This window comes from Delphinapterus leucas, chromosome 14 (genome assembly GCF_059928025.1).
Source record: "Delphinapterus leucas isolate spDelLeu-1000000601 "Yukka" chromosome 14, BTC_Dleu_Yukka2, whole genome shotgun sequence".
Taxonomy (NCBI): domain Eukaryota; kingdom Metazoa; phylum Chordata; class Mammalia; order Artiodactyla; family Monodontidae; genus Delphinapterus; species Delphinapterus leucas.
The window spans coordinates 7,412,251-7,426,260 of NC_143142.1; the positions used below are offsets into that span (position 1 = coordinate 7,412,251).

General features: G+C 43.1%; 1 protein-coding gene across 1 annotated transcript in view; it reads left to right on the top strand.

The window, feature by feature from the left end:
* Positions 1 to 14,010, top strand: part of CLIP1 (CAP-Gly domain containing linker protein 1) — a 122,474-nt gene that overhangs the window by 58,590 nt on the left and 49,874 nt on the right. The window contains 6 exon segments of the mRNA XM_089894444.1: positions 1,152 to 1,349; positions 1,978 to 2,081; positions 4,195 to 4,255; positions 5,682 to 5,714; positions 8,774 to 8,878; positions 12,674 to 13,618. Of these exon segments, the coding sequence (XP_089750570.1) occupies positions 1,152 to 1,349; positions 1,978 to 2,081; positions 4,195 to 4,255; positions 5,682 to 5,714; positions 8,774 to 8,878; positions 12,674 to 13,618 (1,446 nt within the window).

The following is a 14,010-nucleotide window of genomic DNA, read 5'->3' on the forward strand; positions in this document are numbered from 1 at the left end:
GGTGAAGTCGAGCGGCGTCGACCTGGAGCCAGTGATCACCAAGTAAATGGCCGTGGACAGATGCTCACCAAGGGATGTGGCCTCTTCTGGACCACCTCCCAGCCCCCGGAGCCCAGCTTGGAAGAGTGTTACTCAGCTTGCCCACATTACCTATGCACATTTAATGGAAGGTTACGTCCTCTGTGTTTTTACATGACGATTAGCCATCTTGAGGAGGCATCGGGTGTGTGAAGCAGCAAAGATGAACGGGTGACAGCGCTGAAACACGTTTTCTCCACGCCTCAGCCCACCACTCTTCCTCCCTCCCCTCTTGTTCCCCCCCTCCGTTCCCTCTCCAGTCCCCATTTTTTTTCCCTCCTTCCTTCCCCTGCTTCTCTTTCTCCACAGGTTTATCTCCCCCCCCTTTTCTCTCTCCCATGCCCTTTTTCCTCCTTTCTCTTATGTGTACTTGCGCACTCATTCACCCACTCACACATGCTTTTGAAGGCACATACAGGTTTCCTTTTAATCTTTTGTCTTTGTAAGTCTTTCTGGTGACTGGGATTCAGGTCCTCATGGCTGGATTCCTGGGTGAAATCACCTCTGCCTTTCATCTTGAAAGAAAGATGAAGAAAATCCTGACAGAGATCCAGCTACGTAATCAATTGAAAGAAGGTTTGTGACTCCAAGCGTGACCTCTTGGTCGCGTAATGGTATTTAGAAGTTTAAGAAGTTGAAAAACAGGTCTAATCCCGAACTCTAAGGATCAAAAGATTGGCCAGACTGTCATAACAAGAAGATAACTATTCATGAAGCTCAGGCCGAAACGGAGTCTAGAGAAGCTTGTTACCTGGGTTCTGAGGAATTTTTTAGATTCCTACCCGGCCCCGTCAGCCGAGCTCAGGGCACCTTTGCTTTTGAGCCACTTCTTCTAAACATCTTCCCGGTTGTTCCATGGCTTCTTTACATTGCTGGGTTCTTTGTGAAATTGGCAGACAGGAGGCACACGCTGTCTTGTTTCCTCGATGAAAAGCCTTTCCTAAGCCTCGGCAAGCCTGCGAGCCGGGGCAGTGCTTTTGCTTTGCTGAGGAGACACCTGCCTGCATGCATCGCTCCCTCCTTGCATCCCTGATAGCATCATCGCCCTTCACTTCTTTAACTTTCCTTTGCAGTTGACCGAAACCTCCTCCCGTTACGCCAGGAAGATCTCCGGCACCACTGCCCTCCAGGAGGCCCTGAAGGAGAAGCAGCAGCACATTGAGCAGCTGCTGGCTGAACGGGATCTAGAGAGGGCGGAGGTGGCCAAGGCCACGAGCCACGTGGGGGAGATAGAGCAGGAGCTAGCTCTGGCCCGGGACGGACACGACCAGGTGAAGTCTGGCACTGACCTTGTTGCAGAGATGGTGACAGGTTCTAAGCTGATCTTGTTGCAGAGACTGTGATGGTTTCTAAATTGAGGGAGGAGGTTGAACAGTGTACTTGGTGCTTGGAGCCGGGGAGCTGGTCTCGAGCGCACTGGAAAGGAGCATAGATGTCTTTGCTGGGCTTGTTTGAAAGCTGTGCCCTGGGGTACCAGTTTGCATCATCATAAAGATGAAGTTCTGTTCTTCTCGAGTCTGTTGCACTCTTTTGGTCTTTACGTCCAGGTCTCTTGGCCTGTCTGTGTCAGGTGAGCGTGTGTACTAGGACCTTACCAGTGGCGACGGCTCCTGTTTTGTACATTATGCTTTGTACGAGTTTCAGCTCAAAAAAGATGAGCGTTGTTTTAACATTGCCCCCTTATTTCTTTAATGGTGTGGTTTTTCATCATCTAGCTCCCAGGAGTGCTGCCGAGAATAACCTATCATAAGAGATCATAGAAAGCATTTTAATGCGAAAAGGTTTTTTGAGTAATGCCGACCCACAGTGGTACCATTTAGCCGTAGCTCTTTGGAGGCATCCCTGGGCATGCATCTGGGTCAGAAGGAGGCCACTCACCGATACCCTTGCCTTCCCCAGCATGTCCTGGAATTGGAGGCCAAGATGGACCAGCTGCGAGCAATGGTGGAAGCTGCTGACAGGGAGAAGGTGGAGCTTCTCAACCAACTTGAAGAGGAGAGAAGGTGATCCTGAACTGTTCTCCTTTTAAACAGCCTTCGGGAGAACTTCCCCATCAACAGCCTTGTTGGTGTCAAACCCTTAGAACCAAAGGACTCTCTGTGTGTTCAGTGGAGATTGAACTCCTCGTGCTGTGTGAGGAGGGTTTGCTTTGATTTGACTTTTTTGAGAAGTTTGGAACCAGCTAAATGTGCCCTGATTTATTTAACAACTATTTATTGAGCACCTACTGTGTGCCAAACATCCTCTAGAGGATGGCCTGAGTCAGTTAATTCAAACCCAGCTTCTACCTAGAGCCACTCCTGGAAAAAGGATTTTCTAGGCCCAGTTACCTGGTATTTATGAAACTCCTTCTGCATATCTAATGAAATCGTATTGTGTCTGGGGGGTGACAGAGGGGCCCTGACCTCAGGAAACTCATTACCTTTATAGGAAAACAAAACTCTCAATTAGAGAATTATCCAGGTCAGGATGAAATCAGGTGCTAAACTGTGTGAGACAGAGAAAGCAAGTTTGATTCTTATAAAAGGTCTTTTGAGGCCATTAGCAAACAAGATCTCTGGGAAAAGTGTCTGCGTGGAAACGGTTTGACTGTCTCTGGGCTATGGGACGTTGTTTGTCCTTGGTTGCACTTAATGCCATCTCCTGTCATTTCTGATCGCAGCGATGTAATGCAGGGCTCTCTCTTTAGGATGGTCATGAGCACTACTGTGCTGGGGGATACAGGGGGATAGTAACAGTGCCTTACTAGGGAAATGGCTGTCCCACTGGAGAGAGAAGCACTATACACAGGAGGTTCTCCTTGCATCCTAAAAATGGCTACGAGTGAACGAGACATAGTGACAGGCCCTTCTGAAGGCCAAGGCATCTGTACCACTTGCTTCTGTTTTTTGTTTTTTTTTTTTTTTTGCGGTACGCGGGCCTCTCACTGTTGTGGCCTCTCCCGTTGCGGAGCACAGGCTCCGGACGCGCAGGCTCAGCGGCCATGGCTCACGGGCCCAGCCGCTCCGCGGCATGTGGGATCTTCCCGGACCGGGGCACGAACCCATGTCCCCTGCATCGGCAGGCAGACTCTCAACCGCTGCACCACCAGGGAAGCCCTGCTTCTGTTTTTAAACCGGCTGTTGCTCTGCTGACTTCTGGGCAGTAGAAATGTCCCCCAGCTCTCCAGTAAGCTTGAGGGCTTTAACCTATGATTGTATTTCTGACTTAACCAAGTAGAATTTTTTTATTCTTAATTTTGTTAGAAATGCTAGTGAATTTGAAAGATTTTTTTTTTTATGCATGTAGATTTGTCCTCCTTTTCTTCCTTCTCTTACATCCAATTTTGTAAAGATTCACAATGTGGGTGTTACCCAGATTTTGTAGATCTTCCTAGTATCATATTTCATTGACTTTGTGATGGCATTAATTGAAACCCACGTGCCATATCAGAGATTTTTAAATGTGAAAAAGAAATGTGCATTTTAGAAGCAAAGAAATAGGATCCTTGATTGCCTCTCTCCCAAATTATTCACAGCCTTATTCTCCCACTCTTGGAACAGGTACTCGTGTTGTCCTGGGGATCTCTGCATGGGTGGGATCTCTGCATGGGTAGCATCTCTGCTAACCTCACGCTAGAATGCCTGATGTGGGGTGGTATAAAGAGAGATTTGTTTTCTGTACCATTTTCCCCTATGTTCTGTTATTGGAAAGTAGAAATTATAGACTTCCATTCTCAAACCGGTTTCTGTGGTAATCAAACCTTTTCCTTTCAGGCTGATCTTGTCTTTTTTTGTTTTTTTTTTTCTTTTTTCTGGGAGGAGGGGGTGGAGGAGGAGAAGAGATCTTGCCTTGATTAGATCCATTTCTGGCGGCTGTGACCTGGGGAACCAGTTGCTTTTTCTCAACTCTACCTCATCCCTTCTGGAATCCATACCTGGATAAAACTTGAGAGTTTCCCTATAAACTAGAGGGTTAAAGATGCATTTCTTTATTTTCTATGTGTCTAAGGCATTTCTTCCCATCGTCATCTGCTACGTTCATCAGGACATTGATTATATGCATATGATTTTGGGATAAGGCAGAGGTGTTCCTTAGTTACTTCCTTACGTGTTTTGTTTTGATTTTATTCCACAGGAAGGTTGAGGACCTTCAGTTCCGGGTTGAAGAAGAATCAATTACTAAGGGCGACCTTGAGGTAAAACCCCACCAGCTCTCTAAAGCCTTTATGGGTACAGTATTCAGAAATACGGATAAAATCGTTGTGGTCAGAACAGGCAGCAGAGGGGGGCGGCAGGAACCCCGGCCTCTGGCCTGTGGGCTGTGGCTGCCCTCGAGCCTGTCACTGTGCCGTCCCAACTCCAGTGGCCGAGTAAAATTTTTACTACCCTTTTCTCATGCTTCAGAATTCAAAACCTTGAATTGGAGTTAATCAAGTCATAAATCTGGCAGTGTGTCCTATGTGAGACTCTACACCTTCCTCCAATGATCAGAAATGGCATTTTAAAGAACATTTTTTATTTCATCATGATAGTTGAGAACAATCTCAGCTTTGCTTTTCAGTTGAGCAGGATAAATCCTTTATAACCCTATAGACAATAAATGTATGTTCTAGTAATTGATTTTTTTTTTTTTTTTTTTTCCTGTACGCGGGCCTCTCACTGTTGTGGCCTCTCCCATTGCGGAGCACAGGCTCCGGACGCGCAGGCTCCGCAGCCATGGCTCACGAGCGCAGCCGCTCCGCGGCATGTGGGATCTTCCCGGACCGGGGCACGAACCCGTGTCCCCTGCATCGGCAGGCGGACTCTCAACCACTGCGCCACCAGGGAAGCCCTGATTTTTTTTTTCTAGTAATTACCAGAAAAAGAACAATTTTATTTCAACTTCTTTATTCCATGGCGTATTTTAAATTCACAGAGATTTTCCTTTAGCATCAAGTTTCTCTCTCTTAACAGTCATTCGTATTAGTTTTTTAATAAGACACCAGAATTAAATGGTTTTGATGCTTTTCAAACCACTGCTAGATGTATGACAAATATAAAGTTAAAAATTTTCAAATTTGCAGATTTTTGGTACTTTAAGCTGTAATATTTTAGTAAAAGTTTCACTTGTCTGTGCAGTTCTCAGAATACACATTTTTGCTACTGTTGCAATTTTAGTCTATTGATTGCCCACACCATGCTTCAATTTCAAGAGCCCTTCCAAATAAGACTGATTTCTTTGGGAATAAATGTATCTTTACAGTCAATGAAGAATAAGGGAAACGTATTCTGAGTTCTAGTTTTATAAGGCCCAGAATTTATTGGATTATTAGTAATTTGATGGGTATCTTCCTCCCTCATTTCATGTAGAGTCGCAGTCCTTTAGCTGACTTTTGTGTTGTTCTCATCCATTTAAAAACACCCCAAAATCTCATTAGAAGTTTCATATCATCATCTAATTCATGTCAAATACAGCCTATGATGTTTTGAGGAGGGGCAGTTAAAATATTTACATCAGCACTAGGCTAGGATAGTCTGTCTGGTAAACTTGTAATTAATCAGTTATTTTGAAACCCTAACACATATTGAAACTTTAGTTGAATCTCTCTTTTGTTGTTAATTATTTTATTTTTTTACTGATAGCAAAAGAGCCAGATTTCTGAAGATCCTGAGAATGTAAGAGGGCACTTAACTGTGTGGATATTTCCCTTGTTAACACAGATTGATTACAGATTAAAATGCTTATTGATATACTCAAATACTAACTGCATAATCTGATCTTGAGACATTGTCCTTAATATTTCTGTGCATGTGGGCTTTCAAAGCAGTTACATTTGAATCCTGAAGAAATTGTATGTAATGACTAAGTTCTGTAAACCCATTTGTTTAACACATAGGCACACGTTTCTTTAAAGAATTTCGGCAAAAAGAAAGGAAAGAATTTTGTATGGGGCCCGGCCTTCTTCCCTTAATTCATAATGCCTTCTAGTTTTAATAGAATTATTACAAAATAGATGATACCTGACTGAAACATAAAACATATTAGATGAAGTTGTTACAGAAATTTTGGGGGAAAGTTTCCCCAAGTTTAATTTATTCCCATAAAAATAAAGGAATGGAGTCCCAGACTGATTGCCTTTTGTGTGAGCTCCCGCTGCTGGCCAATGGCTGCCAGTGCAGCTGACGAGAAATTCAAACTTCAGTTTGTTGGGGCTGTGTTTTCCCTAGTTTGAGGCTAGAGGCAGGCATTCTTCAGTGAAGACGTTGTGTATTTTAAATTTATTATTCTTGAAGAGAGATTTTTCTAGCAGCAGTGCCACTAGGCCCGGAGGTGTATTTTTTTTCCTTCCTCCCTCTGTTTAGGATCAAACACCCAATTCAGATCGTACCAGAGTGGCCTCAAAAGCATGGCTTCTCGGCGTACCCTGCCAGCTGAGATGCCAGTTGAAAAAAACCTAAAAACTTCTTCCTTTGAGGTACCACCACAAGAGAACAAGATTAAAACAGAATTTTTCTTCCCACCACCTCCCGGCAGCTGAACTAGACAACTCGAGACTGAACTTTTTAAAAAGCCTCCGTTCTGAAGGTCTCCTTTTTGTGAAAGCTCCTTCAGTGATCTGGGTCTCTTCTCTGCTTCCAAAACAGGCTCCTGCTACCTCCAGAGCCAGTCTGCATGGGACTCCCTCCTGCCTGTCCTGTGCGCTTCTCTCGGAGCCTTGGCTTTCTCTCTCAATCCCCTGCCCCAGGGCTCTCCTCTTGGGATACTCTGTCCTATTCTAAGAAAGGAATAATTTTAATGGGAGGGTTGTCCTGTTCAGCATAACGTTTTTACCACATACCGTGGAAGGGAAGCGGATCACTAGCTTCCTTGCTGGTAGTTGACCAAGTACAGCTGTGGAGCCCAGATCATTCGTGTGCACTCTCACCAGTCAGGAGGCACCTGGAGGATCTCGGAATGGGGAGAAGATCACATTCAGTGGGTATTTGCTTTTTATCTGGAAGTAGTGACCTTTCACCCAGAGGACACTGAACTCAGTGTCAAGGGAAGAAAGGTTCTTTTGCCTTTGGTTTCTTCCTGTTAATTTTGGATTTCTGTTCTTGAGGCTGTGACCCCAACTGTGTAGATCTGGATTAGATTCTTTTCTTGTAAAAGCAGGTAACTTGAACAACCTCTGTCTAAGGTACATATGGACGAAGGGGACTACCCAGACAATTAGGTTTTGAATTTTATTTCATTTTTCTTGAATGTAAAGAGCTGAAGCAGGTGAAGAATTTTTACAAAAAAAATTTTTATTTACTTTTAAAATATTCTATGATGGTTTTTTTATACCTGGTTCACAAGCAAACTGACCTCTTGAATGCACTGAAATCCCCAGAGTACCACTGGAGTGAGCAAAGATGTCTATAATGTAAAACATTCCACCTTAAGCTTTGCACTCCTTTCTGTCACTTTAGAGTTTGTTGTCATTTCCTTGTTGCCCTTAATTGTCCAGACTGATAGATCCTACCGGTTGGAACCACAAAACAACTAGAAGCTGCTGGGAGCAGCTCTGTCAACAGGTTTTATCAGTTGACTATGTTGATGACCTCTTGGATGGGAGAGGTGAGTGGGGAAAGAGGTCCGTTCAGACTGATCTAGGTTATTTCAAATTGATTAAGATTCTGATGCACTTAAGCCTGTTAGAAAGAGGTCGCCCTCTGGCTCCTCCATCAGCTTCCATGTAAGTAAGTGATGATGGGGAGTCTGAGGTTTTGAAACATGTGAAGACCTTACCGGCTCTTTTTGCATGGAGTTGAAACTCATGCCTTTCTGTTGAGTCACCGTTTCTGACCTCTGAACTGAGAAGAATGAGTTGTCTTAGGATCAAGATTATGAGCCCCTTACCAGTTGCAGTTCACCTTTGCTCCTGCTTTGAACCTCAGGGATGGAGGCCCTCAAGCATAATTATTACTGAATTTTCTCTTTTAAATCTGATCCTCCCCCCCTGCTTTGTTTTCTGGCAACAGTCTTTGGAAAGTCCACCCTTGGAAGGAAATGAGAGCTTTAGTGACTCCTCACCTGTCATATACGGGAATGTTGCAGAGACTCTCAGACCCTTCTCACTCATCTCAGCAAAAAGGCCACTGGTGTGATTTCCTTAGCTCTAGGTCCTAGATTTCCTTCGTTGGTTTAATACTTGACCCTCGCTCACGTCAAATTGTACGCCAAAGTGCAAAGATCTGCTCTAGGGACTAACTGAACACTTAGAGACTTATGACGTTATCTTTTCCATATTTGGGTGATAATGATCATTTTGAGGGTCAGTTCACTTTTTAAGTTACCGAGTCAGTTACATACACATTAATGTCAAGTAGCTGTTGTGGGGAGGAGGGAAAATGATAGATTAGGGGAATATTAACTATTCTAATTTGTGCTGATAAACTTCACTTATCAATATAACATATTTGGCTGCATGCATCTGACACCTTTCACCTTGCCTCATGTGTTTTCCATTTTTTTCTTTCTCAGTAGACTAGCCCATGTCCCCTGCCCACCTCATCCTCTTGTCCATAGTGTTCATCCTCACCCCCAGCCTCTTCATCTCTGTCCACCCTCATCCCTCCTCCATCACCCTTTCTGTTCATCCTTCGGCGGAAGGTACTGCCGGCTCAGCCTGCATGCCGCGCCCTCTCCTCCTGTGCTGGCATGTCACGGTGGCACTGTTGTGTTTCTTCCTCTTCCTTTTTACTGACAGACGCAGACCAAACTGGAGCATGCCCGCATTAAGGAGCTTGAACAGAGCCTGCTCTTTGAAAAGACCAAAGCTGACAAACTCCAGAGGGAGTTAGAAGACACTAGGGTAATGGTTTTCACTATTTAATGAAGCAGACCCATGTTTGCGAACGGTGGACACCGCGGGTGACGGGCCCTGCAGTTGGCCTAAGCCTTGACCCAGTAGTTCAACTTGAGTTTGGTCTTGGCACTGCCCAGGTGCTCGTGAGTGTAGGCTGATGGGTGGGCACAGGTGTTTTATGTGGAACCTTTGGTCCAAGGTGAAGATTCATTCCTTTGGTTAACTCAACCAAAATCAAGATCTGAAACCCAGCGACTGTGTAGACTGCGTGGACGTCCACAGCTGCATTTGAGGTTCTTCGTATTAATACCGGGAAATACCTTTCTCCAGTTTGCACCAGCAGTCAGTGGTCCTCTTGTTCTCATATTCCTAGTGGGTTTTCTAAATAATTTTTTGTTGTTTCACTTTAGCTCTCTTTTCCTGCCTTCTTCCCTGGCCTCTTAGGCAAAGGGAATTGAAACGTTGGCTCTTTTTTAATGAGAGTTAGGGACTTTCACCCCAGCTATCTTTTTTTCTTCGCACCCGATCTCTTTGAATTTCTGTTACCCAGTAGGTTAGAATCTCAGTGGTCAGGAGGAAAAAGTGTGTTGGGAACAGAATGGCTTCTTACAACCCCCAGCTCACTGCGTTTGGCTCTCAGAACCAGTGCATTAGTCATGTTTTCACTTATTTATGTATTTAAGCACCTATATAGTGCTTACTTTATGCCATGCACTATTCCAAGCACTTTACAAGTATTAACTTATTCAGTCTTACCACAACCCCAGGGGAGGTAGTAGTATTGTCCCCATTTTACAGGTGAGGAAACCGAGGCACGGAGAGGTTAAATAATATGTCCAAGGTCACACAGCTAATAGAGATAGTGGGGCCAGGATTTCTATTTGGGCCATTTGACCCCAGAGTCTGTGCTCTTAACCACTACAGGATGGAGTCGGAGTCTGTCTATTATGGAAGTAGTTTTGTGGTAAAAGATTTAAGAACTAATCTGAGTCACATATAAGAAAACATGTATGTATTATATACCTCTTAAGTCACGAATTTGACTGTTAGTAGCTAAATCAGACAGATCCTTAATTTTAAAATTTCAGAAATGATTCGTCTCTGATCAAATTTGGTATCCTGATTTTTTTCCTTTTGAATTATTAGTATTTGTAGAAATTTCTCTTCTTGAGAAATCATTGATCTAGAAAATCGAGTAATATTTCTTTCTCTAAGTCACGAGTTTTTATTTTTTAAGAGAAAGAAAATGTTCTCAGTCGGCCTCAAAACTAAAGATATCGTCTATGTATTTGGTAAGAAAAAAAAAATCCTGGTAGTTTGGTGCCGTTTCTTTGTCACCCGAGAGCCAAAGACTTGATCTGGGAAATACAAGGGACTCATAGTAAGACTGAGCTCCCGTGGTGTGGCTGGCTATTGAAGTAAGGATGTATTTTTTTACTTCTGAACAAATCTCCGTTACAGCTTTGTCAGCAAACAGTGTTGATTTGTTTTTGTTTTTGTTTTGTTTTCTGTGGAAAAGAAGGCATCCATTGACAGCATGGTTTATTTAAGTATTTCAGATTCAAGCAAGCTGTCATCTTCCTATAACAAGCCTTGTCTCCTGTTGATCCTCGTTCTTGGTTTGCCAAGTGTGAAACTAACCACTGACCAATCTAAGTTTCCCATCACCTACATTCCTTTTTGGGAAGTGCTTCAGAATTCCTCTAAGCCAGTAAGCCCAGTTTATAAACAGTGTGCTTGGCGCTGTAGAAACATTAGCAAGAATAAGAAATGATACCTGACTTTTATGGTGGGAAAGGCAGACAGATAGTTTTGCCTGAGGGCAGATTTTGGGAAATAAAATTAAAAAATGGAACTGCTGTGAAAATGCTGCATAACCACACTATTATTTTCCCTTATTTTTTACTTGGTATTTCCTCAGTTTGACGGTTTTGTTGTGACTGATTAAGAATTAGTGCCCTGTTGGATTAAATTTATTTATGTTATGGACCTTGTAGCAATGGGGTTTAATAATGCACCTTATCTGTGGACTCCCCACCTCCCTACCTCCCCCCCCCGAAAAAAAGTATGTAAATGAATTAACGTCTTGGAAGCACCCATAGCCCTGAAACAACAATTATAGCCAGCTCTGAAATACTTAATGATTTGATCATGCAGTTTTGGAGCCCCAAGTGCTTTATTTTCTTGTTCTTGGTGGACACTTCAGTCCTTATCCATCTCACAGCCTGTAGGTGGACAGAGGGACTGAAGGAAAAACATACCCGTTACCTTCTGTCCCGATAAAGGCAGTGAGGGAGCAGAGCCTTCACTCCGGAGGACTTTTGATCCATGAAATTTGGGATTCACTGATGTCTTTAAATCATTCAAGTTCCCTTCTATTCCCCAGGTTAGTCCAATAATTCGTTTTTATGCCCAAAGCTACCATTTCCCACATATTTTGTGTACTAAACTTACTGCGTAACAGCAGAGGGAAATAACTTCCTAAGAACAAAAGGACGCAGGTTAGGAAAGTGTTTTTCCTCGTCCTGGGGGTATGAGTTTAAACAGCAGCGTATTCCCGGGTTCTGTCCCAGAGCTCAGGTAGAATCAGCACACGTGGGAAAAACTGGGCCTGCACCGTAGACACAGGTCCCAGGCAACTCACACGTACACTAAGGTCGGAGAACCACTGGGTTAGGGGAGCGAGACATCTACGTCAAGATGGTGAAGGAATTACAAAATCTAAAAGCGAGGAGGGATTCTGTATAAGATTCTTAGGTATCATTGCAGGTAAGTAATCATTCTTTCTTTATCCTTTTTAAAAAAGGTTAGTAAATTAGTTCTTTATCCACTTGAAGCTTTTATTCTACAGTTGTCGTGGTATTCACTGAAACGTTTCATAGATATTTTTACACCTTTAACACCAGTGCTATCCAACAGAATTATGACATGAGCCACATATATATAATTAAAAATTTTCTGGTACCCACATTAACATACTTTTTTAATACGTAAAAAGGAGCAGGTGAAATTAATTTAGTCATATATTTTATTTATTTAAACCAATATATCCAAACTATTATCACTTCATCATGTAATCAGTATAAGAAATTATTGGGAATTCCCTGGCGGTCCAGTGGTTAGGACTCTGCGCTCTCACTGCTAAGGGCCCAGATTTGATCCCTGGTCAGGAAACTAAAATCCCATAAGGCACGTGGTGTGGCCAAAAAAAAAAAAAAAGAGAGAGAAAGAAATTATTAACAAGATGTGTTCTATTTTTCCCGAGTCTTCATTATTTGATGTATATTTGACACTTGGAGCCACGTTTCAAGTGCCGAGTAGCCATGTGTGGTTAATGGCTGCTGTACGGGACAGCACACTTCCGTAAAGTCACTTCCATCAGATAGACAAACGTTCATACATCTTGGTTGAAGTAGGCAACATAAGGATTCTTCTTCCAAAAGGCAGATGTAGGGGAACCTTGAAAGGTACTGTTTCTATTAACTTACTACAGTTAGTGGGTACTTTCCTGATTAAGGTTCTTTAAAGGGAAAAGAAATATTTTGGGGGTGAGTCAAACTCAATATCAATTTTATTTTCCTTTAGCATCTCAAAATGGTGAAAAGTTTGCCAAAGACTCTAAATTTGATTTGGGGCTCCTGGAACTGGGCTTAAGCCATTATCACAACTAGATTCACACATAGAAATTCTTGGTGGCTTGACTGCTCCCTGAGCTGGGGTAGTTACTGAAGATCTTCAAGGTTAAAGAAAATCATCAGTGATTTGTTATTTAAATGATCTCCCTCTCTTTGCTGATACTAGGTGGCCACAGTGTCAGAAAAGTCCCGCATAATGGAACTAGAAAAAGACCTAGCGTTCAGAATACAGGAAGTAGCTGAGCTGCGAAGGAGGCTGGAGTCCAGTAAGCCTGCTGGGGATGTTGACGTGTCACTCTCCCTTTTACAAGAGATAAGCGCTTTGCAAGAAAAGTTAGAAGCCACCCATACTGACCATCAGAAAGAAATCACTTCTCTGAAGGAGCATTTTGGAGCCCGGGAAGAAACGCATCAGAAGGAGATAAAGGCTCTTCAGGCCACCACAGAGAAGCTTTCCAAAGAGAACGAGTCACTGAAAAGCAAGCTTGATCATGCCAACAAGGAGAATTCGGATGTGATAGCTCTGTGGAAATCCAAGCTGGAGACCGCCATCGCATCCCACCAGCAGGCGATGGAGGGGCTGAAGGTGTCCTTCAGCAAGGGGGTCGGCGCGGAGACGGCAGAATTTGCCGAGCTAAAAACGCAAATAGAGAAAATGAGACTAGATTACCAGCGCGAAATAGAAAATTTGCAGAATAAACAAGACTTGGAAAGGTCTGCTCACACTAAAGAGCTCGAAGCCCTAAGGGCTAAACTGATGAAAGTCATTAAAGAGAAAGAGAACAGTCTGGAAGCTGTCAAGTCGAAGCTGGACAAAGCGGAAGACCAGCATCTAGTAGAAATGGAGGACACCTTAAACAAATTGCAGGACGCTGAGCTAAAGGTAAAGGAGCTAGAGGTACTACAAGCCAAATGCAATGAACAAACCAAGGTTATTGATAATTTTACATCACAGCTCAAGGCTGCCGAAGAAAAGCTCTTGGATCTTGATGCTCTTCGGAAAGCCAGTTCCGAAGGTAAATCGGAAATCGAGAACCTTAGACAGCAGCTTGAGGCAGCTGAGAAACAGATTAAAAATTTAGAGCTTGAAAAGAATGCTGAAAGTGGCAAGGTTTGTATCAACATCCTCCATCTTTTTCTTTTCCATTTCTTTTTCTTATTTTGCATTGTATCTTATTTTTCAGTTGAGGTAGTTCACCCTCCAGATTCTTGACTTAGTTAAAACTGGTGCTGACGAATTTCCCAGTTGAGTGTAGTATCTTCTGAGTATTTTGAGTATGGTTCCATCCGAGGAGATTAGAGAAAATAATGGCTCAACTATGTGGCTTGATCCTGGTTTCCTAGTATCTGAATACTTTACTACTTTATCTCTGGGCTTGCTGTGATCTCCTGTTTAAGCCTGGTTCCAGTCTTTAAACTTTTTAAAATAGAGAACTCCCCAAAAATGATGGCATTGAGGTGAATGAATAGAAAGAATAAGATAGAAACTTGTAAGATCATCTC